This window comes from Cornus florida, unplaced genomic scaffold (genome assembly GCF_030987335.1).
Source record: "Cornus florida cultivar Cherokee Brave unplaced genomic scaffold, ASM3098733v1 CherokeeBrave_3.0.0_Hap2_Chr10, whole genome shotgun sequence".
Lineage (NCBI taxonomy): Eukaryota > Viridiplantae > Streptophyta > Magnoliopsida > Cornales > Cornaceae > Cornus > Cornus florida.
Window position 1 is genome coordinate 42,393,560 of NW_026775580.1, and position 25,003 is coordinate 42,418,562.

General features: G+C 35.5%; 1 protein-coding gene and 1 long non-coding RNA gene across 3 annotated transcripts; one reads left to right on the plus strand and one right to left on the minus strand.

The window, feature by feature from the left end:
* Window positions 1-867: 867 nt before the first annotated feature.
* LOC132279490 (polyadenylate-binding protein RBP47-like) lies at window positions 868-12,015 on the minus strand. Of its 2 annotated transcripts, none has more exons than XM_059781477.1 (6): window positions 11,330-12,015; window positions 8,697-9,177; window positions 2,386-2,462; window positions 2,177-2,307; window positions 1,968-2,064; window positions 868-1,279 (listed from the first exon to the last, which is right to left on the minus strand). In XM_059781477.1, exons 1-6 carry the CDS (start codon window positions 11,669-11,671, stop codon window positions 1,109-1,111), a joined length of 1,299 nt encoding a protein of 432 aa, XP_059637460.1. In that variant the 5' UTR covers window positions 11,672-12,015; the 3' UTR covers window positions 868-1,108. The 2 variants fall into 2 exon arrangements, with proteins under 2 accessions (XP_059637460.1, XP_059637461.1); XM_059781478.1 differs by having other exon boundaries at window positions 2,386-2,453; window positions 11,330-12,014.
* Window positions 12,016-13,099: 1,084 nt separating this feature from the next.
* On the plus strand, window positions 13,100-23,385 carry LOC132279491 (uncharacterized). Its single transcript, XR_009471328.1, has 2 exons — window positions 13,100-13,356; window positions 23,118-23,385. It is a non-coding gene; the product is annotated as an uncharacterized LOC132279491 (long non-coding RNA).
* Window positions 23,386-25,003: the final 1,618 nt, after the last annotated feature.

Sequence of the window (25,003 nt, forward strand, 5' to 3'; positions counted from 1 at the left end):
GGCATGCCCATCCATATGTAGTTGATTGTGATGCAAATGTTTTTATAATGAATTACATTTTTCACACGAGTTATTGAGATGCAAATGTTTTCTATTCCAATTGTAAAATTTGATTCGATAATAGATTGATTTAAGGTGTGTTCGGTTGTATAGAATTAAAATTTTTAAATTTTTTTTTTAAAAAATAATTAAGAAAAACAAATTTTTTTATTTTTTATTTTTTTATACTAAATTCTACCAATTCTAATTCCAATCCCAAGACTTTAATTTCATACACTGCAGTCGAACACAACCTAGTGTAATTTACCATGCAATAAATGTGTGCCCATTGAAACAAGTAACAAATGCAATGCCATTCAACGAAAATCATTCTTAAACTGATTCAAGTTGCAGACTTGTGCAACGGAAGGGATTTGAATTCACATTCGCTACACTGTAGACGTGATTCATCCAGACACCAAAAGTTCGTCCTACCATCCAAAATACAAAGCTACCCTTAACAAATATAAAAATACATAAAAATATATCTCTCTAACATATATAAGGTTTACTTTTTCAATTAACTATAAATCTACATCATGCAGTCAATTGCTTGAAATCAAATAAATATTGTCCATCACTCGATTCACTCGAGCTGCATCATTTGCAATGATAGAATGCGAATTCCAGAAAGCAAAAGCACGGAATAAAATAGCATGATACATCACCACATACTTTCTTATCCGATACAAGCTTTTTCCGAGAGCATAACATGTACTGGTCATGATAAGAAGAGCCTGTAAAAAACTCCCTCATCAAATGACAACCATCATATCATTCAGAACCAGACCACACTTCTGATTTATTATGAAGCACACAATCACACCATTTTAAGCAAATTAATTTATTCCCATTAAGAAGTTTCATGCTAAATCCCGAACTTTTTAACAAATGTTCAATAAAATTCCTAGAAAAAGCTACCTCATGTAGTCAAAATTCAGTTCCGCGGGGATCACGAAAATTCTACAACCAACCAAGCTACAGACAAATGAAGCGCTTAAGCTCATTCTATTCTGCTAAGGATGTCTTGTCACTCGAACTAAATATGTTCTTGTGGACAGACAGCCATTCAGCTTACTTGTTGTTGGTGGGTGCCGTACGTGGGATAAGCCCCATACGCCGCTGCTGCTGCAGTGTACATGCCTGGGTCGTGAGGTGGTGGCAGAGCATATCCATAACCATCATAAATTTGTCCTCCGTAATATGCGCCATTCCACTGGTTGCTAAAATCACCTCTCAACTGCCAAAAGCCAGAAATATCATCAAGTAAGGAAATTTCAGATGCAGATTTGAATCAATTGATACCAAGCTGCAGTTTGGAGGAAATTTGTTGCATGATAATTTCAAGTAAGGAAAAAATAAAACTGGCAAACATAGAACATAAGATACTTAATTTTTCAGACAGATTTGAATCGTTTGATGGCAAGCTGCAGTTTGGAGGAAATTTGTTGCATGATAATTTCAACCACTAAAACGGTTCTAGTTCCCATCATATTCTAAAGCATGAAATACATGCTGCTTTTTGGAAATAGTTCAATAATGATATTCAAGAAACTTATATAACAAATTTCTCGCAAACAAGAATTTTTTAAATAGTTCTCCTCAAGAAGCCCAACATAAGCCCAATGCCAAGTAGTTAGGAAAAGACCAACGGGTCGGTGGCCTAGCGGTATCAGGTCCTTACCTCCCAAAGGGAGGTCAAGGGTTCAAGCCTCAGTGGAGGCATGTGTGTGTGAATACCAACTAGGAAAAAAAGTAGTTGGGAAAAGACTATGTTTTTTGTTGTTGTAGTTTGTTTTCCTTGGGAAACCCAAACATAAACTCTACATTGATAATTTAAAAAATATTTATCTTGGGATATTTTTCCCCACTTCAAGAATACATTAGAGGGAGAGAGAGGAGAGCAGGGAAGGGAAAGAGATGATTGCCTGTTTATTTGCTGGATTTCGTCCCCAAGAAAGCCGAACTGTTTGCTTGCCAATCACTGTACCATTCAGTTTCTGCAGTGCCGACTCAGCATGATTTCTATCAAGATAAATTAAATGGTTGACAAAGTAACTAAAAATTTAGCCAAAGCCAAAAAAAATTGACATACCATCCGATGATGTAACTAATAACAATTTCAGGAGTAATCTACCTGTTAGCAAATTGCACGAACCCACATCCTTTACCAACTGGAATTTTTACAGAAACTATCTCACCATACTGGGAGAAAGGCTGCCTGAGATCCTCATCGGTGACGTTAGGGTCAAGCCCTCCAACAAATATCTGCAAACCAATCCTTGATTAGCCTAATATAAGGTGTTCACCGGTGGTTAAAACACAAGAAAAAGCTGGAAAACTAACTGTTGTATTTGTAGAATCTCCGTCAGATTGGGGGCCCTGGGCCGAGGCACCATTTGGCACATACCCACCTATCAAAACTAAAGCAGATTTAGATTTAAAAAGAAACGACAAGTGAAAAAATTTAAGATTACAAGCAATTGTTACTTGGAACTTCATGCATGCAAATTGCAAACCATTATTTTAACCTTCAGTAGCCTTGATTGGCATACTATTGCAGAGAACAATATAATTTCTAAGAGAACAAAGTTGTTAAAAGTTTTGAGTGATCAAAATTGTGATATTTACTATCGCCGATTTAAGACCAAAAGCAACCAGTAAACAACTTAATAGAATAAATGGAGTAACTAAATTCTTAATGTTCTTATATATAAGGGACATAAACCAGAAAGAAACAATTCTGAATCAACAATAAAATCATGAAGAGATATTTGTTATACTAAAGGTCAAGTATTTTTCCACGTCTGCCAGAGGCTAGAGCCATCTTCAAGATAAAATGCACAAAAAGAAAGCACGTGGTGGTTTTAAATCTGAAAAAAATTGGTTGCAGAAACCATCCAAATCATTATTTCCTTAAATATACGGTTGAACTGAAAGCAGTAAAATTTGCAATAATGACCTCAGCTGTAAAGGCATATTTTATTTCAGTTTGTCAGCTTGAAGAGGAATAAGATCTTACAACAGAAAACTGCCACCAGCACTACTTCAATCTCACAATGTGTCTCCCTTCAATGCAACCATCATACCATAATGTGTTAATGCAACGAACCAACCATCCCTCCACTTCCACCAAGATGCCTCCACCACTAAAGATTGCCACCACCAGAACAACCCAGTCTCCCTGCCCCAATGACAGCAACTTGCTACATTATATACTCCACATTCTCCTTCATAATATCACTCTACAGCCACCAACTCCACCACAACCACCATTGATCGATCCATCAGTTATGCAACAGCACCATGCCACCACTATAAACACTTTCTCCTCTACAAATACCACTAGGAATAAAGGTACGAGTAGAGTGGGTTTAAGTGACCCCCAACTGAAATTAAAGAGTTGTGGTTTATTTGATATTATAAAAATAAATTAAGATTTTTTGTGATTGCCTTGTCTAAAGTCAAATATTTCAGGTATAGAAATAGATAGGGTCATTCATTAATACCAAAAAGTGACGAGAGTTCTCCAGAATAAGGAATTAAGGTTAAGAACAATAATCGCTAATAATTGCCAAAATAACTACAATGGCAACCAAGGCCAACCCCAAAATGTGGTTGACTGGTCAAAAAGCATTGGTTAGTTGTGTAACAGTGTAACTGAAGGGAACATATTCTACATGTTAGCACAAAATTGTCAATATACTATTTATATCACTTAAAAAATAAAAAATAAAAAGCATTTAGAGTGTTCCTCCCACCACCAGAATTTAAAGTTTAGACATTCAGTTTTTATATTTCTAAGAATATATGCGAGAAGTTGATTAAATTATTATTTTATTTTGCAATGATTCTTTATTTTTATTTGTCAACAACATAAAAATTAATATTACTGATTGACCAACTTTAAAAAAATCTTGTCTTCACACCAGAATACTAAGATCAATACCACCTTCACCCCACAACCATTGCCACATTCACAACAACAATTACCAAGCCAAACAAAGAGGCAATTGCACCATCTCATCCTCCATCTCTGTCCCCACTTCAAACATTGTTGCTAAACCACTACCTCCGCCAGGTCTATCTAAGCTGAAAGTAATATACTCATCTAAACAACCCACCCCTAAAATCAATAAAATGCAATTTGTTAGAATGCAATTTATCCAAATTCATACTACCTAATAAACACAACTTCTGTCCAAACAAAGCTTTAGGATTTATGCAGTTATAGGTTTGATTTCAATATTACTTTAGACCTCTTTATGGTTGGTGGAAGAGGACTTCTGATGAATTTTAAAAGAATATTTGACATTTTGAGCGCACTATGTGGACTCTTTATTGTGATTGGATAAGAACTTGAAAATGTATGTTATTTATGGGTTTTAAATCAGATTAAATGGCCTATTAAAATCAATTGAAATTGCTTCAACAAATGATAAAGGCCAAAAATAACAATGGTGGAGGCAAGGAGAGTGGACGTGGCTACATAGGATTAACCAAAGATTATGACTATACAAAGAGCCAATGGGATCCATGCAGCTAACTCCATGTATTTCAACTTAACGCTTGTTAAGTTGAGTTGGATGCAATTCCATTTCTTCTCCTTGTTGATAAACAAGTTCCACAGCTGGTTTAATCTTTTCCTGATTCAGATTCCATATTCCTTCACAAAAAATCCAATATCATTTTAGCCAATCATACTTGGACTCTTTCAAATATGTGAGTACCCAAGTAAGAAACTGGATATGCGTCCAACATGTCTTGATTGACATGCACCTAAGAAGCATATCCAACAATTGAAGTCTACCAAATAATTGTACATAAAATTCTAGTATTATGTTCCTTATGTTACATCAGAGCATCAAAAGGACAAGTTTTACAGCTTCAAAATGAATAAGTTCCCATTTTTGAATGCCCTCTCACACAGAAACATCATTTGCTTAAAAAAAAAAAGAATATTAAAAATATATATAAATACATAGTCATGTCTCAATGTCCTAGGTTTTGTATAGTTGATAAATCTGACTCTTTGATGAACACCCACACGAGAAACATGTAGTCAAGTCCATAGCCTTCAGCAAGCAAATGAAGAAATTCAAACTTAACTTAAGTATTGAACCTAGATATGATTTCTTTCTCCAAGGCTCCAACAGATTTTAAAGGAGGTGACAAATATATGATTTCTTTTCATTTGGGGTATAATTTATTAAATTTTCTGTTTCATAACAACAAAATTCTTATCCTAATTGTTCACAGTGCATAATCATGATTTGGACAACCTCAAATCAAACATAGTTGGTATCAGGTGAGGTTTTATAAAAAAAAACCTTGATGCATTTTACAATAGTAGTACTCGCACCAATCAACATGATGTTTTAATGCTGAAAGACACCATGCAACACCAAGAAACGGTACTTGCAAGCCATGCTGATAACTTTTCACCACAAGAAAAGGCGGCAACAATATACACAAGGCTCCATGCATATGTTCCTCCCATGAGGAACAAGTGCCACAGTACATGAATACTCCTATAAACTCAACTGGAGTTATCCTTGGTCATTAGATCAACAACTGTTTCCCCTCTATTTTTATTTAACAAAGACACACACATCTTTATGCATTACAATACTAATGCAATTATTCAATTAAATCTCAAACCAAAATTAATAAGAAAATAAAAACAAATAAATAATAAATAAAAATAAATAAATGCACAATAAAACTAGTTATCTCACTAATTCAAAGTCATGTGGACAAGATATATACTTATACACACACATTTGTGCATGTGTCGGAGCAGGATCTAGTTAAACCTGCTGAAAGAATAAGTTATTCACAATTCTCAAAAACTACTATGATTTATCTTTTATCAATCCAAACATTAAATTGAATGTCGCATATTAAAAAATCACTATCACATAGTGGTTAACTGCTGGAATGAATTTAAAAAGAGTGACTGGAATTATGGATTCAATTCTGACCACTCGTTTAACTTGGGCTACAGATTTTATTTAACTCTGCCCGTGTCATGTTTAGTGCCTTTATCTTTACACAGCCAGACCAAGCCCGGAAAAGGATGGTTGTGTTACCTAGCCTAAAAGCCAGAATAAAACTTTTGTCAGGACCATATGAACATGAATCATAAGAGAAAAATAGGATTCATGTAGTTGACCCCAAATAGTTTGGGAGAGAGGCATTGTCAAGTTGAGATGTAGATCAATTGAACTTTAATCTCAATTTTTAGTTTTTGTTACCAGTCTATCTTTGTGTTGGTGGTTTTGGGTCTTAACTTCCAAATCCTAGGTCAAGGTTTCGAGATTGGTACAGAAGAAAAAATATATAGTTTTTGCTTGTCTTTTAAAAGGTAGTTAAGTTAAATTAGGTAGCTGAGAACTTGAGTTCAGTTAAGTTTGGTAGTTGAGTTACCTACGTCAAGAGCAAATCGGAGTTTTCAAAGCTTCAAAAAGGTAAATTCAACTCTCACTATTGTGCACTCACTAATTTAGGGTTTACATGCATTCATTCATATTATTAAATATGTTAGGCTATTTAAATTGCATGTTTTGATCCATAAAAACAAGTTTTGAAACACATAAAACTGTTCTGGAAAGTCCAATTCTATTAGAACTAGGACTGGGGGTTCGACAAATTGAAGGATCTCTGGGGACCCAATTGAAGGATCCCTTGGGACTCACTGAAAGGATCAATCAAGACTCACGGCACTAGATTCAATCGATTGAACCTCAAACAATGGAAAGTTGTGGAAAGGCAGTTCCCAAATCCGATTTGAACTCTTTTAAACCTAAACTTCGTCAGCCTCCAAGTTCTATAAATAAAACCCTAAGTCTACAGGAAACATGCCAAGAGAGACAAATTGCATGCAAGCATAGAGCATTTATTGAGCATCATGTTTTTGTCAGGCAATTTTATAATGTATGCAAGAGAACTTTGCTAGAACTTTGTTTCTTTCATTCATCATCTATGAACTTTGCTAGAATTTTGTTTCTTTCTGTTGAAGGATATAAATATTAAAAGTTGCACCCACTCTAAAAGCTTAACATGGTATCAGAGCCAAAGGTCTGGAGTTCAAATCTCACTGTCACCCTAATTAAAAATTGAAGAACACGTGTTGGACCAAGAAGAAGGCCACACATGAGGGGATGTGTTGAAGGATAAAAATGTTAAAAGTTGCACCCTCTCTAATAGCTTAAGCTTTTAGAGTAGATGGTTGTTAACACTTTCATTCATCATGTATGCATACAAATGGTGAGTGTTCATGTGTGTTGAAACATACAATTCCTAGAACTTAAAGATCTCAAAACCTCATTAAGTTTCACATATCAAACAACTGATAGAACGTCACTAGTCATGGGATCAATGTGTTAAAGGAGAAGCAAATAGCGTGAGAAGCAGATCCGTTGGCTGACAGCGGCAAGAGCACAAGTAGACAGTCTAGCGGAAGTCTAAGTCAATAGGTCACTGGGGGATTTTAAGATTTGGGAATCTGGTTGGGGTTTTCCATGTAAAGTCAAGTGTTTTGATGTGTAATTGTTTGATTATTCATTTTTGCTCTCTATACTTTAAGTAATTCATATTACTACATATTAAATATAAGTATTAGATTTTAAAATTAATTATTGATAATCAAAATCTGAACAAGATCTATTTATCCTCCTCTAGATCTAGGGCTTTGTGCATTCTGATGTATCAAAGCCTTGGGGTCGATCTATAGAATCGAATAATATTTTACTATAGAATTATGAGTTAATCAACCAAACGTTAACCTGGATTTAATTAACTTGTAAATTGATAGTTGACATGCATGACAAGCAGGATAAAATGAGTTGTACAAAAAGTTATTAGGCACAGTAGAGCAGACTAACTTGATCATGTCCCATGTTTGTGTGCATATAAATATATGCAGGTAGTTTCAAGTTCAACATATCTATGCTACAGAGTATTCAAGAATGTAAAAGACATAAGAAGCATTTACACATCATAGGGTCAAAAAATAGTAAGTAACATGCATACAGGTAAAGAACATTAACTATTAAGTTGTAAGTACCTAGATAAAGGTTAGTCAACGCTGGCACATGTAAAAAATTGGGCAATGCAACAATGCACTATCAGGAGAATAATGAAAGGTAAGGCGTACACAAAAACAAAACTTTAAACCTAAGTGACTGGAATAATATATGAGAATGGTGAAGCTTGTGAATTTATACAATATCAAGGGGATAGAGAGCCCAAAAATCATCAATCTTTTTTTTTTTTCCTAAATAAAAAATCATCAATCTAACTAAATCATCCATGGAAATTTACATTCCAGCCACTGATACAATTAAAACCTCTTCCATAATTTCCAAGAATTCACAACTAAATCTAACCTCCTTAGAGAAAAAGACTAGGGACAAAAAAAAAAGGGGACATTTTTAACCCCAAGGTAGAAATAAGACAATGCACTATTGAAATACACATACCTAGTAAAAATCATGGTTTATTTGTCCATATGCTACAGACACCATTTCAGGTGAACCATGTATGGAGTCCTTAGAAAGCAATTAACATAATGTATTATTGCAACAAGCTTTGCTTTTTCATTGGAGAAAGCACTTTACAACAACAGTTCTTTTACAAGAAAAATTAACGCTTACCTGGAGAAGAATATTGCTGTTGGAATCCAGATGATTTCCTCGGTGTTGCGGCACCAATACGCATGGGCCTGATTGAACAGTACACACCATTCATTTCAGTCATGGCCTGTGATCTCTCATTCTCGTCACCAAACCTTACAAAACCATAACCTTTTGAACGACCGGTGTTGACATCAATTACAACTTTAGCAGCTTTAACAGATGGATATTTACTAGCAAAAGTTTCATGCAATAAGCTATCAGTAACATCTGAAGCTAAATCTCCTACAAATATGGAAAGATCAGAACCGTTATTGGAACGCTTATCACCCATGCTAAATGTAGCCCAGTTCAGACGGAAAGGTTGTTCTGTATTAGGCATCATGCAGCCAGTGTAGTTCTGTAGAACTTTCTCAGCTGCACCATGTGAATAGAATTCCACAAATCCATAGCCCTCCGACAAACCAGTCTGTTTATTACGAATAACCTTTATGGAAGTAAGCTGCATAAAAAAATAAAAATAAAAACATATGTTGATGTAAATGGCACAAGCACATTGTGGTAATTATCTAAACAGAATTTAAATTACTATTGCTCATAAAGTAAGATCATATTTATCAATTTGTTCAATTAAAGAGGGGAAAAAGACTGAAGATCGGGAAACCTTCATTTGCATTATTATCTGCTAGTTTTATATATTGGAAAGAAGAAACTGTTGTTTGGAGCACAAGTTGACAATATTCAAAATTCAACTGCAAGAGGCTTTTCAAATTATAAATTCTTTTACCTTTTCAATCAATTGATAACAACCTATAAAGTCGGATACTCCTCCCGTGCAATATCTGGTATATACAAGGTGACGATATGTAGTGGTGCATTAAACAGGTCCCAAAAAAAAAAAAAAATTGGAATATGATTCTGAAACAAGGAGATATGTTGTGACATGTGACGCACTTGCAATACTTGAATGGAGCTCAGATCACTTCAATAAATTATTCTGTTTTATGAATGTGTTGTCATCATATCCACTGCACTATCTTGGTAAATAAATTAGAACTGCTTTTGTGATTACTGATAAATATGAGATGGAAAGTTTCAATATTTATCCATTTAAAAAATAATAATTTTATTTGTATAATATTGATTTAAAGTTCTCTCTCCATTGTATCCTAATACTAATTTTAGGATATGCCGTGCTGCTCCAAGAAAATAATCTACCTTGGTCTGTATCTGTGCTTCACAAACTGATTGTGTCTTTACATAATAAAACATACCATGATAACATCTTTCACATCTAATGAAACTCTACTCAGAAAGGGTCTTGTCCCAACTATTTGGGGGCCAGTTACATGAGGCTTGATTTCTCATTCAGCTCTGTCTATGACTGTATCCTCCACAATCAATACCCAGTGGTTTCACATTAGGAAGGGAAAATTATATAAACACAAAGAGGGTAAAACACCACAATATATTTAGCTCATTCGATGTTTTCAAGAATTATATTATAATTGAACCTTCAACGTTGTAGTGGATCCTACTGCAATTTGATCCACAAGGTGACATTCAGGTTATACATACATAAAGATTCAATAACCTACTGAATATTAAAAATAATGATTTGATCGAAGTCTTCAATTTACAAGACAAGAATTAGCAATTTTTTTTTTTAAACCTGGATTCTTGGAAGCACAAAACTATTAAAAAAAATTAACTGGAAAACAATACTTTTTTTCTTTTCTTTTTGTTTGTGGTGGGTGGAGCATAACTAGAGGAATGTTATGCAAATAAAATTGACAAGAGAACATATAAAAAAATTATACCAGTTACAGGACAGTTCTAAATAACCTATGAACAATAGGATTTTGAAAGGGGAAAAAAATTGATGATTTCTAAAAAAAAATGGAAACTGATGAAGTCGCATCATTTGCAATGTCATCATACATGTACATGAGCCGCGTTGTACATTGTGCAACAGTTAGAATTTGAAACATGTCGGTGGTACATATTGCTTTGCACATAAACTATATCATTCATGATTGTATCAAATCCTTTAGGCAGCCCATTATTGTAGGCACTAGGCATTCCAATAAGATCATCTAAACACGAAACCCGGGATACATTGCACAACCATTCCAGTCAGGCATATTTGGAGAAGTTAGTAAGACACCCATATCAACCACAACCACTTCAAATTGGCCCGACTGGTCCATACAAGAATGTCCTTATCCTACCAAGAAAATGTCCTTGTCAATCATGATTCTTGGAAAAGCTGAGTCTTTTTCAAGAAAAGCAACAAACTTTAACACTTTCCACCTCACACAAACTGCACAAAGTTAGGCCAAAGTTATTGCATGTCACAAAACATCTAATTCGTATACCAAGGAAGCGTATAACTCAACACAACACCCTTATTTCAACTATTTCTAAGACCAATATATTGAGAAATCTGAACTCTGTTTAAATAATGTAAAAATTAACAAATATTCACAGCAAGAATTAAAATTTAACCAAGTAATAGCATAGTAATGTCCACTAGATAGACAAATCTGAATAACAACCAAGCAATTTCGATACAAGGACCAAGATATATACTGTTATCAATGTGAATGATAGTGGGTATATACGAATTGAAAGGGTGAAGAGTGATAGTATACCTCGCCGGTGGAAGCGAAGCAGTTGTGTAGGTAATCCTCGTCCATCCAATTATGGAGGTCGCCGACCCAGATCGTCTTATTCTCGCCGTTAGATCCTTGTTGCGGTTGATATTGCTGAGCTTGATATTGATGGTGGAGGTGATGCTGGTGGTACGGCATGTAGTGCGGAGGGTAATGTGGCGGCGGCATCATCTGGTGCTGCATTACCATCGCCGCCGCCGGATACTGCATCGCCACCCACTGCTGCTGCTGCTGCTGCGGTGGAGGTGGCCCAGCCGCCGCTGCCGCATGCGGCTGTTGGTTCTGTGGCGGTTGTGGATCAGAGGCGTTATTCGATTGCATCTTTATTTCTCTTTACCTCTTTCTCTCTCTAAAATACGAGATGATAGAGCACAGAGACACCACAAATTGGCGTGTTTATATATAAATATATATATCTCTGTATATATATGTGTCTGTATGTAGTGAATCTGAGTCCCAGAGAGAGAAACGTTAGACTGGAGTTGAGTTTGGGATGTAGAGAAGATTTTCGTTCAGGACGAAGGATTCATGCGAAGTACTACTATGACGCGGTTTTGGTTTGAGCCGTCAGATTGAACGGTGATTTTTATATTAGCCGTTGATTGTGTATTTGGATATAGTACTACCGTTTTGGTCTGGCTCGGCCGCCAGTTTCTTCTTTCAGCAATGCAATCAATACTGAATAGAGCAGATATTTTCAGGGTTTTGTTTTTTATTTCTATTTTACATTTTCTTTTTTCTTTTTTCTTTTTTTCTTGTATTTATATTATCAAATATTTTAAAATAATTACTCCAATTAATTTAAATAAATGTGGATAGATGTCATCGTGACATTATTAATATTTTTAATATAATAATAACTTGAGGATTAATGTAATCAGGATGTTATTAATATTTTAACTTCGTAATAATATCTACAATTACTTAAATAAAATTAGTTAAATTTGTCGTCATTCATTAACGTAGAACAAATCATTATTAAGTGTTGATTGTATTAAATGTGATATTATTAAGTTTGTATTAATTCTTAATTGTGATATTATTAGGTGTTGATCCTATTTTGGAATAGTTCTTAATTAAGGTGTTGATGACAATAAATTTTTAAAAAAATAATATTCAGAACTAATAATTAGTCTATTTATAAAAATAAAACAATTATGATCATGAACATATATTTAGGTAATTAGTTGCGCTAATTTGTCAAAGTGAAACTATTAAAATTAACCTGAAGTGGGGCCTAAAATGGAATTCCACTTTAGGCCATCAATGTTTATAACTATTTCACTTTGATAAATAAATCTAATTAGTTGGCCCAAAAATTATGACTCTATTTAATTTTTTCTAATCACTGCCATTGTAATTATTAGGTTTTCTCTACTTTTATGGAATTATTAAAACATAGTATTTTTGTATGACCAAATTATCCGTCCTTTTCTTCTTTTCCCCTTTTCCTCTCGTTATCCCTCTTACGTTTTTATATATATACACAAGGAATCTTCTCATTATGGATTCTTTCCTATAAAGCACGGACACTCTTTCCAGGGATCCCATACCAATGTCGAACATTTTTCGAACACTGACACCCGTGTCCGAAACTTGGACACTTGTCCGACACTTCTGCGAAGTGTCCATAAATTATTTTTTATTGAACACGGCTAGAACACACAGCGGACATGGCACGAACACGACGGAGTTTATTTTGTAATTTTTTTAAAGATAAATAGGTACCTAATGTAATTTACTAATTTTAGAAGTAAAAAATAAAATTTTAAAAAAATATAAAACAATTACATACTAATACTATTATACTAAAGACTACACAGTAAAATTCTAAACACCGATATATGTTCTGTCTTCTGTGCCCTAGACCCAAAATTCCCAAATCCTATGTTCCTTCGCCGATTGCCCAAGGCGATTCCTCTCCCAGATGCGACTACAAGCTCAGCGACAGCAACTCTTCACCAAATTTTTCGTCTCTCCGGTGTCTACTACAGCGACTCCACCAAGTAGGTTTCTTTTCTCTCACTTCATCTCTCCTCTTCTTCAATTAGATCTCTGTTACTCTCTACGTACATGAACAAGATTTTTTTAAGGGTCCCTTCACCTTTGTTATGGATTTTCTACAGACAAAGTTCCAGACAAGAGAAATTGGCCATATTTCTTACCTTTATTTTTTTCTTTTTTCTTTTTTTAAGGGTTGGGTGGAATATGTTGTTCTGTGGTCACTGTTTGCCAATCAGTCATATTTCTTTGCATTGTCATTTTTAAATTTCCTTTAAAAAAATATATATGATTTTAAACACCCTTTTTCAGATGGTGGTTGTTATTCTAATGGTGCATTTAGATTTTTGTGTTAAAATGTGATGTGATATATGAACACTACATTTGAATTTGAGGGATATGTCTAAATAAAGTGAGCTTCAAGAATCCTAATTTAAATATTTGAGACTGTATTGTAGACTCAAATTATATGTGGTTCTTTGAAAATAAATGCATCAGTTCATTAGTTATAAGTTATAACAGAGATAAAATTATTAAAATTAGTCTTGTTATTTGTTGTAGTTTTATGGCCAATGATGAAAGATGCATATATTGTAGATTTTTGGTTATTGAACTTATGACTTTTAAGTGATAAATTATTTGCTTGGTTCTTAAATGCTTAGATAATGAATTATAGATTTTGAATAAATAATTATATATATATATATATAGCCGTATCCCCGCCGTGTCTGTGTCGTACCTGTATCCCGTGTCCGTATCCGTGCTTCATAGATTCTTTCCTTTTTCTTTTATTTTCCAGTTTCTTTCAATTTCCTTTATTACATAGCACACACTGCCCCCAATGAATCCAAATTATTAGATAAAAGTTTCAGAAAGTGGGGAAAAAGAAGGTTTTTTTTTTTTATTTTTTTTATATTTATTTTTAGTTAAAGGTGGGAAAAAAAAAAAGTTGGTTGTATATAATTGAAAAAAAAAAAAACAGTTTCATTGTATATAACTTTTATAAAAGAAAATAAAAACGGAAAAGAATCATCTAAGAGAAAGGTATATACATATATACGTATATATATAAACGTATATAGATGGTGATAGGAAAAGGAATAAAGATTAGGTGATACCCCCAATTTTCAAGCGCGGATTGATCAGGTTCGCACTGAAAACCGGGATATATCAAATAATTAATGATAAACAAATACGAAATACAAAATGATAAATAAGAATAAATAATAAAACGCTGAATGGAAATCTAATTTAAAAAATAATCAACTGATAATAAATCCTCCAATAAAAATTAATAACTAAATAAACCTCTAACATTTACAACTCGAGAATTCATAAATTAAGTACCCTTAAATAATTTCATAATTGAAATAATAAATATTGTCTACGTCTAATGAATAAATAGATAAGATAATATCCTACATCGAAAAATCCAGTAGAATAATGAAGACTGTCTTTGATCAACAACACGAACACAACCCTAAAACTGGAACTGACGAGGACTTGAAAAATGATAATAAAGTGTGGATTAAACTCACGAGCAAGCCTTTTCTATTACGACCCAAATCAAAGAACCGATAAACAATTTATCTCTAACTAAAACTCATTCAATAGCTATATAATCGTACATATATATACACACTAATAGATCGTCACCAATGCATAGGGAGCCTTAACCGGAATAAATGGCGACCACTCATTAACTTACCTGGAAAAATAGCTAATTCTTCCTTTCTACACGAATTTTTGGTCGCCGTCCCTTCTATTGGCTACTACAGAAAGACACAATATCAGATTTCCACTTCTTCTTCTCTCTCTCTCTCTCTCTCGATATATTTCTTTTCTTTTTTTTTTTTTACGAAATACTATACCCCTAGAACTGATACAACGTGGGCTATAAAAGGATAATTATAACTGAGAGTTGAGATAGTCTAGGATTCCTTTTTAAAATTTAACTTTTAAAAACTCAATTATCTCTAATATATCATTCAAATACTAAATAATAAATAATATAATATAATATACGAAAGTTAAGGGTTTTACATCCTACCCGCCTAAAAAGAAATTTCGTCCTCAAAATTTGCATACCTTATTCGAAGAGATGTGGGTACTTTTCCTTCATTTCTAACTCTAGCTCCCAATTAGCATTTCTCTCGTCCTGATGATTCCACTGCACCTTCACTAGAGGTATCTCTGCCTGCCTCAATTGTTTCACCATACGGTTAATAATGCGAACAGGCGTCTCAACATAAGTTGTATTAAGGCACAATTAAACCTCTGTGCAGTCAATGGCCTGAGTCTCGTCCCTCAAGCACCTCCTTAACATAGAGACATTGGAAACAACATGAATAGCTGATAGTCTAGGTGGTAAATCCAATCTATACGCCACTTCCCCAATCCTCTCTGTGGTCTTAAAAGGTCTGATGAATCGAGGAACTAGCTTCCCTTTCCTCCTATCGAATCTCGTAACCCCCTTCCTTGATGAGACTTTCAAGAACACAAAGTCTCCTACACCAAATTCCAAAGCTCAGTGGCGTCGATCTGCATAACTCTTTTGTCGACTCTGAGCTGTACGAAGTCGATCTCGAATGATAACAACCTTCTACGTAGTCTCTTATACCAACTCTGGCCCTAAAAAACTACCATCACCAACCTCAGCCCAACATATAAGTTAACGACAAGGTCTACCATAAAGTGTCTCATATGGTGCCATGTCGATACTAGCCTGATAGCTGTTATTATAAGCGAACTCAATTAGTGGAATGTGATCCTCCCAACTGCCCCAAAAATCTAACACACAAGCATGAAGCATATCCTCTAACACCTGAATAACTCTCTCGGACTGGCCATCGATCTGAGAATGAAAAACAATACTCAAACTCAAAGGAGTACCAAAAGCTTCATAAAAACTACTCCAAAAACGAGATGTAAAACGAAACAATAGACGTTGGCACTCCATGGAGCTTAACTATCTCTCTGATGTAGATCTTACACAAATCCTTTACGATATCAGTAGCTCGAATGGGTAGAAAATGAGCTGATTTAGTCAATCGGTCCACTATTACCCACACTGTATTATGGTTATGTATCGATCTTGGTAACACCACAACAAAATCCATCATCATATGCTCCCATTTCCACTCAGGCACGGCAAAGGCTGTAGTAGTCCTGCTGGTCTCTGGTGCTCAGCCTTCACTTGCTGACAAGTGATACATCTAGACACAAACTCTGCCATATTATGTTTCATGTCTTCCCACCAGAATTGCCTCTTAAGATCATGATACATCTTAGTGCCACCTGCATACACTGTATCCTTAGAGTGGTGTGCCTTCTCTAAAATATCTCTATTTAGGTTTGCTAAGTCTGGGACACATAGCTTACCTCGAAATCTCATACCACCATCACCTCCACATGTCCAGTCAACATTACCCTCATCATTGGCAGCCTTAATTGCTTTGGCCTGTATCCTGTCATCCTGAGTCTGAGCATGAATGATCCTACAAAGAAGAACCCTTGTACTTTAATAACTCAGCATAATAGAGGACTTTGTCAATGCCTCTAACATCATCCACTCCTGAATCATCATAAAGGCAACTAATCATTTCGGTTTTCGACTCAAGGCATCTGCTACCACATTCGCCTTCCCAGGATGATACTGAAGGGTTATATCAAAATCCTTTATCATCTCTATCCACTTCCGTTGCCTCATATTCAACTCCTTCTGAGTGTAGAGCTACTTGAGGCTTTTATGATAAGAGAATAACTCAAATTTCTCACCATACAAGTAATGCCACCATACCTTCAATGCAAAAACCACTGCCGCCAACTACAAGTCATGCGTAAAGTAATTTTGCTCATGTGGCTTAAGTTGCCTAGAGGCATACGCTACCACCTTACCATTTTGCAGCAAAACACAGCTAAGTCCCTGATGTGATGCATCTGTGTAGATAACAAATCTCTCACCACTGACAGGAATAGTAAGAACTGGTGCTGAATTCAATCTCGTCTTCAGCTCCTCAAATGCTTGCTCATAGTAGTGGTCCCAAAAAAACTTCAAATCATTTTGAGTCAAATAGGTTAAAGGTGTACCAATCTTGGAGAAACCCTCAATGAAGCACCTTTAATATCTAGCCAGTCCCAAGAAGCTACGAATCTCCGTGACAATAGTAGGCCATTTCCAACTCATCACAGCCTCCACCATGGCATAATCCATTGAAACTCCATCCTTAGAGATTACATGCCCCAAAAATTGAATCTGCTCTTGTCAAAAGTCACACTTCTCAAACTTGTCATAGAGCTGATGCTCACGCAGAGTCTAAAGTGTAATGCTCAAGTGTCTCTCATGCTCCTCCTTAGTCTTGGAATATATCAGAATGTCATCAACAAACACCACAACAAACTGATCTGAGTAAGGTCGAAACATTCGGTTCAACAAATTCATAAAAGCTGCTGGAGCGTTAGTCAACCCAAAAGGCATGACTAAGAACTCATAGAGGCCATAACGAGTCCTGAAGGCAGCCTTAGGAATATCCTCCTCCTTAATCCTCAACTGGTGGTAACCAGTCCTCAAGTCAATCTTAAAGAACAACTGCGCCCCTCTGAGCTGATCAAACAAATCATCAATGCGTGGTAATGGATACTTGTTCTTAATAGTAACCCTATTCAACTCACGGTAGTCAGCACATAAACGGAGCGACCCATCTTTCTTCTTGACAAACAAAATAGGTGATCCTCAAGGTGATTTGCTAGGTCAAATAAACCCACGACCTTGCAACTCTTGAGTCTGTTTCTTTAACTCGCTCAATTTAACTGGCATCATTCTGTAGGGTGCCCTAGAGATAGGTGAAATACCGGGAATGAGGCAAACTTGGAATATCCTGAAACACATTTACATACTCTAACACTGTATGTAACTGCTCTATAGTCATGCGTTGCTCAACCACCTTAATGTGGGCAAGAAATCCCATAGTCATGCCCTCGAACTCCCAACATTTATACTAAGAAGGTAACTGTCTCGAAATTGAGAGTACAATAATCCTCTGATGATAGTCTAGCTGAGCATGATATCTAGCCAACCAATCCATACCCAAAATAGCGCTAAAGTCCCTCATCCGTAATACTATCAAATCAATAGGATACTCCAACTCCCCAATTGTAACAGGACAAGTACGACATATTCTATCAAGTGTCATTGTGCTTTCGAGTGGAGTTTTAATAGATAGGGCATTACTTATTTGTTCAGGTTCAAGTCCCAGTGTGTCCACAAATGATAGTACAATAAAATAATATAAAGAACCTGAATAAAATAGTACTTTAACGATACTGCTATAAATAGTAAGTGTACCTTCCACTGCTGGTGGTGCACGGTCCTGTTTCCTATCTAGAACAACTGCATAAACCCTTACACCTCTGTGATGCTGTAGTGCCTGACCTTTGTCATCCTTGCGAGGCTTGGGACAATTACGAGCCATATGTCCTTGCTCACAACAATTGTAATAATACTAGATGAACGGATGTGGTTGTGCATCATGAGGTATGGCCGGTACTAAAGCTGTGGATTGATCACCTTCTCTGACGTTTCCCTGCTTCTCAATCTTGTCTGCCTCTTTGCCAAGACTGACCTTACCAGTTTCTCTGAGTCTGCTGTTGCTGCCCTCTGATTTTGTTAAGAGCTGCTAGCCCCCTTACTTTTTTATTTTTCCTTACGTTCCTTCTCTTTATGAAAGATAATGTTATTATTCTCCTCTATTGCCATGGCACATTCCACAACTTTAGCATATGTGTCATAACTATGACCAACCACAAACTTCTTCACATGAGAGATCAACCCTCGCTCGAACTTTCTGACCTTGTGTAACTCATTCGCAATATGAGGATAGTTCTGTAAACTTTCTCTCATACTCTTTTTTTTTTTCCTAAATAACTTTCTCTCGTACTCACTAACTAACATATCACTATTATGCTCCAACTGTATGAACTCAGTTGCCTTCTTGTCCTTCACCGCTAGTGAAAAGTATTTGTCATTGAACCGAGTTTTAAAATTGTCCCATGTCATAGCTACAATGTCCCCAACAATCTTGCTCTCTGACTGCACCACTGACGCGCCTCACCAGATAAGAGAAAAGTACCAATTTTCCTCTTTTGTACCTTAATGCAGTCCATCATCTCAAAATATTTCTCCATATCTTCAATCCAATTCTCAGCATCAAGTGAATCGGTAGGTCTGACAAATTCAACAGCTCCCAATTTGCATATATCTCTGATAAATCCAATCATCGGATTCAGCGCATGAGGTGCATCCTCTAACCAAACATTGTCATGGCCAACACCACCATGACCGGAGCCTCCCTAACCTCCGCCTCTAACAGGGCGTCCTCTGCCTATTCCAGCTTTTGATATGCTATTTTTAGTAAAGAATATTAATAATAAGCCTCACAAGTAATAGTACTTTAAACTGGAGCATGGTAAGAGATCAGATAATTTGTATAACTATATACTCACTTTCCTACTATCACTTCTCTTAGCCAGGTGATTCTTAGCCTAGGCTCTGATACCAAACTGTACACCTCAAATTTTTTGTTGGAATATGTGAATGGAACTTACCGTATTGTTAAGGGATGCATTGCACTTAAAATGTGCTATAAAGGGTTGTGAGAAGAAGAGGTGCAACCCAAATTTATGTCTGTTCAATATGAACCACACCCAAAGTAAATAGCCACACCCAAAGTGAATAGATGTGTGAAGGGTAGTTTAAACAAATTTTGGTAGAAGGGATGCGAGTAAAGGGACACGTCCATTAACCAAGTGGCACCAGTTTCTCTAGAAATACCCACCTTTGGTTGCCATTTAAGAAAGGCAATTGATTATTCATTCCTTCTCTTAAGATGAACCCAACCTAAGTGGGTATGTGTAATGACCCGGTCATTTTCCTTCCTTTCCCTTTTCTCAGATTTTTACGAATATATATATATATATTTTTTCCGCTGATCTTTTCCTTTCTGAGTTCAGTTTCTCGTCACTTAGTGTCGTCTCGGGTGCTCTGGAATGATTCCCCAGACTCTTTTATTTGAATTGACAACTTCCTTTGAGGATCGCGTCATTTTCACATTTTTATTTTTTTTAATACTATTCACTTTTCGTCTTTTTTCCCATTTTGTCTTTTCCCTGTTTGTCACTTTGTTTGTATAACCTCACTTTTTGTGTTCGAAGTTGGTTTTTGACTTCACGTATCTTCATTCTAAGTGGTTTTCACGAAATACGTATCTTTACTTTTGCAGTAAAGTACTTTGGTTACTCCCGGTGTCTATAGGGACATAGATGCATAGTTTTTCAGAACTTTTTCTTTTCTTGGGGTGTTTTTCGTAAATATCTTTTGAAAATATTTTATTTCAGGGGTTTTTAAGAAAATATTTTGGGAAGATATTTTCATTTGGGTCATTAGTGCAGTTTTTACTTTTTGGAGGGGCTATTGTGCAATTAAGGAAAGTTATTGCAAAAATGTCTCGTTTTGAGCCCGAATCCTTGTACAGGATTTATTTTTACTTTTTGTCGAGTCGTGTACTCTTAGAATTGCCTTCTGGTCGTTTTCCCTCAATTGTAGGGTTTCTAGCCCCGGTTGCGCCGAACTTGTTAGGGGCATATCTCTTTACTCGGGACTCGATTTTTGATGTCGTTTCTTCCGTTATTCATCTTTTCTCATTTTGGTTCTTTTTTGTTCACGGAGTTTTTCCATTTGAGCGCGTCTGCGCGAATTCCATTTTTCCGGACCCGGCGGGGCACTTTTAGGGTTTTACTACAAATAGAATGCCTTAAAGTGAAAAATCACTTTTTCACCTTCTTCTTCCCTCTCTTGGCTGGATTCCATGGCAGCCAAGGGGCTGCCACCTTCTCTCTTCTTTTGAGCTTCTTCCCTTTGTTAAAAAGTCGTAGTGCCTTTGTATTTTATGTTTGTTTTGACTACGCACGTCTTTCCCCCTTATTAGAATCCATTTTTGGCCATTTTTTGAATTCGGGTTTGAGGTCAAGTTTGGATTTTGGTATGTCCTATTTGAAGTTTAATGTTCACCATGTTGTCTCCGACATAACCTAGGAGTATCCTCAGATTCGGAACATTTTTCTTTCTGTGGGGATTTGAGATTTTTATCTCAAATGGAGGTAGGGGATGTTATAGTTTATATTTTTGTTGTCTTGCATACTATTGATGTTTATACAACTTGTATGCATGCTTTTGTTCATAATCTAGAATTTAATTTAATTATTTTCTATGTTTAAAATTTAATTCTCATTAAGATATTCAACTTAGAATTAAATTGTGGCATGCTAGAAATTTAGGCCTTGGTATAGTTGTTGACATATATTAAATTTGGATTATTTGAATAAGAATAACAACTTTTATTTAATATTTTTCTTTTGGGAAAGATTAATTCATATAATTGTATCAAGCATGAAATCAACTTGTAATGTGATATTAAAGTAGGCCTAGGTGAATTCTTTAACATATGTTAAATTGAGAGCATTTGGAGTTGTTTAAAAATCTAGAGGAAATTAATTAATTAGTTTAATTAATTTTATTCTAAGTGTTTTAATCACTAAATTGGTTGTTTGATGTGATATATGTGATGACCATGCTATATCCGTCAACATATATTAATTTGAGATTATTTAGAATTGATTTGGAATCTAGAGAATTTAATTATTTTTTATTTAATTAAATTCTATGTAATTGCTCCATGGATTTATTTGTGTTTTGGAAGTTGTTTCTATGTTTAAATCATGGACTTGGACTTGTTGTACATTCACTTAGTGACATTTTGAGCATTGGATAACATTGTTGTTATATTTAGATTTATGAGTTTATGTTTCCAATATTGAGTAACATTGTTATAGCGTGTAACGAATCACACACTGAAGATTCAATATTTGTCATGCCATTGTAGTTGTGGACGTGGAGCATGTATTGTATGTGTTTCCAAATTTGGTTGTGCGTGGTAGATAGTTGATTATCTTGTATATACATGTTGATATATACGTTATTGCACAACTTGTTGATTTTGAAAACTTGGGGATGTCGTTGTTTGACTACGGCTAGGACATGGTTCTAGTATGAGGGATTGTCCCTCTATAGTCTAGTGCGCACATAGGGAGGTTACCCATGGGCTAGTAACCCTAAAATAACTATGGTATCGGTCTGATCTGGCGTGATATCCAAGTATCTACCTTGTTTGATTTCACTTTTCATTTCAAGTTGATAACTAGATGATGTAACTTATTGTTCCTCAATTGATTTCCCATTTTGAGTTTCAAGAAGTTAACTTTGAGAAATCATGCTTTATGCGTTGTATTAGAAGTTCCAATGTTGGTTAAATTGCATCGATATTGTGATTTGTGTTTTGATGTTCAAATGTAGCTTAGGAACGATCCCATAGATTCATTTAGAACATAGACGTTAGGTGGCATGATCCAATTTAGTTGTTTTTGTGTTTTAGATTTCAAGTTGAGGACTTTGAGAATCTATATGTTGTTGCTTTGTATAACATGCTTTCATGTTGTTAAATTGCATGAATGATGTGATTTATGTTAGAAATGATTTAAGGTAGCTTAGGATGCTTCCTGAGTCTCATCTTGACATAGACGTTAGGTGGCATGAGCCCCTTTGACTTATTCAACCTCAAGGTGATAATTTTGTAAAATGCTAGGTCAATGCATGCTCATTTCCTACGCGTAGCTTTATGTTACTCACCCAGAAGTTACTGGGGATTTGTTTCAGGTATGAAGACTCGGTTCATGATACTCATCATACTTTAGATGACTTGTAACTTTTAAGTTTCCATTTCATGCAAATGTTAGCATGAAATGTCATTTTGTAGCCTTATATGTCTAAACTTGTATCTTTGATTCCATATATGTAATGTGTACATAAGTACACCTTTTACGATGTATTTGACTTGTGTGAGATAAAGCCGGAGGCCAATAACATTTATATTGTATCTTATGTAATTCTTGATTTCATGAAATGTTATAAAAATATTGAAAAATGACAAGTCATTGCTTCACCATGTTTGCATCGGGTGTGGGAATTCCATTTTTATTCTTTCATAGAGTCTCATCAATCATGTTTGGAGTGTGTCCAAGGGTCAAATGGTAATTTAAAATCATTTGTTAATTTTGGTTTTCAAATTTCCCATTTCTTTTTCATTTTTATCATTTTTAGCCGTCGAGGGGGTCGGATTTTGAGTCGGGACTTCTCGGGAGCCTCGGATCATTCCCACGCATTTAGAATTATTTATTACACTTGCATGCACATTCATTTCAACCTAGAAATACATTTAGGGTCAAATGCATACTTAGTGCAAAGTTGCATTTTTTTAGTTTTTAAGCCCTTACTGATCTAGGGGCATTTTGGCCATTTAATAGTGTGTTTTTTTCATTTTATCTCACGGAGCCGGGTAGAAAATTTGATTTTGGGAGGGGTTTCTTCTTCGTGTTTTTTCAGAAAAATTCGTTTGATAGCCCGTTTCTGCTCTTAGATGTGGGTAGTTACTGTAGCAGTTCTATTTGGCCCTCTTGACCTCTTCTGATCTAGGGGTATTTTAGGTATTTCACAGTGAGTTTTTTTCGTTTTCTTTCACACAGTCGGGTAGAAAATTCGATTTTAGATGAGGTTTTTTCTTCGTGTTTTTTTTCCAGAAAAAGTCGTTTCGGACCTCGTTTCGATTCTCAGTTCTGGCTGAGCCTTTTTTCTTCCCCTAGCATGTCAGGATGCTTGTGGGGATGTTCATGGGGTGCTCGTCTTGACGCCGTAACGTCGATTCTTGTTTTCTCTCATTCTCCATCATCCGGACTCCACATCGAGTGAACTTTTTTTTGAACTTGACTAATTTTTCGCTGTTTTTCCAACGGTGTGCTCGATTGCACCCGGATCTTCCTGAAAAATTATCAGTTTACCCTTTTAGCCTTGAGTGCTCATTTTTCTTCGTCATACCGTTTCTCCTTTGTCCGAACTCTGAATCATGTGATTCTTGAGTCCATCTTGATTAGTTTTTCATTGTCTTTCCAGCGGTGTGCTCGGTGGCACCCGAATTCATATTTTTTAAAAATTATCATTTTTCCCATAGGGGCTTATTTGTCATATTTTCGATCTTTTGCTTCCGCATCAGTTCTCATTAAGTTCTACGACATCATGGAAGGTCACTTTGACTTCTTAGAGTCTTGTTTTCTGTTTTTGTTTCTGCATTCGGATCCGTTATCGGGTCAATCTTCGGTTTATCACAGGACGCACTGGCTTGAAAAACTAGGGCCGTCACAGTATGGGTTCAAGCCATGGTTAAGTAGTCTGAGCCACTTAGGCCCAAAATCAATTTCATTGAGCCATATTAAATTTGGTCCGAACCATTTGGTTTGGATTGCACCCAATTCATTATTTCTATAGTATAGATGCATTTTTGAGTCAAAGGGACTATTACACGGAGGAGATTCGTCATATACACGAGTTTGTAGTGCTGCTATTGGTAGATGTAGACCGTTGTATCCTGGGAGATAGATGCTACTGAGTCCGTTAGCATTATAGTAGGGCGAATATGTCTTAAGGACATATTATTCAATACAAGCATCGGTCCAGATTTTTTATTTATTATTTATTACTTTATTTTGTAT

Coding starts and splice junctions, on each gene's coding strand:
- LOC132279490 (XM_059781477.1), bottom strand. CDS start 11,671: ATGCAATCGAATAACGCCTCTGATCCACAACCGCCACAGAACCAACAG. Junction 2,463..8,696: donor ACAGCAATATTCTTCTCCAG/GTAAGCGTTAAT, acceptor AATCTGCTTTAG/TTTTGATAGGTGGGTATGTG. Junction 2,308..2,385: donor GAGATTCTACAAATACAACA/GTTAGTTTTCCA, acceptor ATTGGTTTGCAG/ATATTTGTTGGAGGGCTTGA.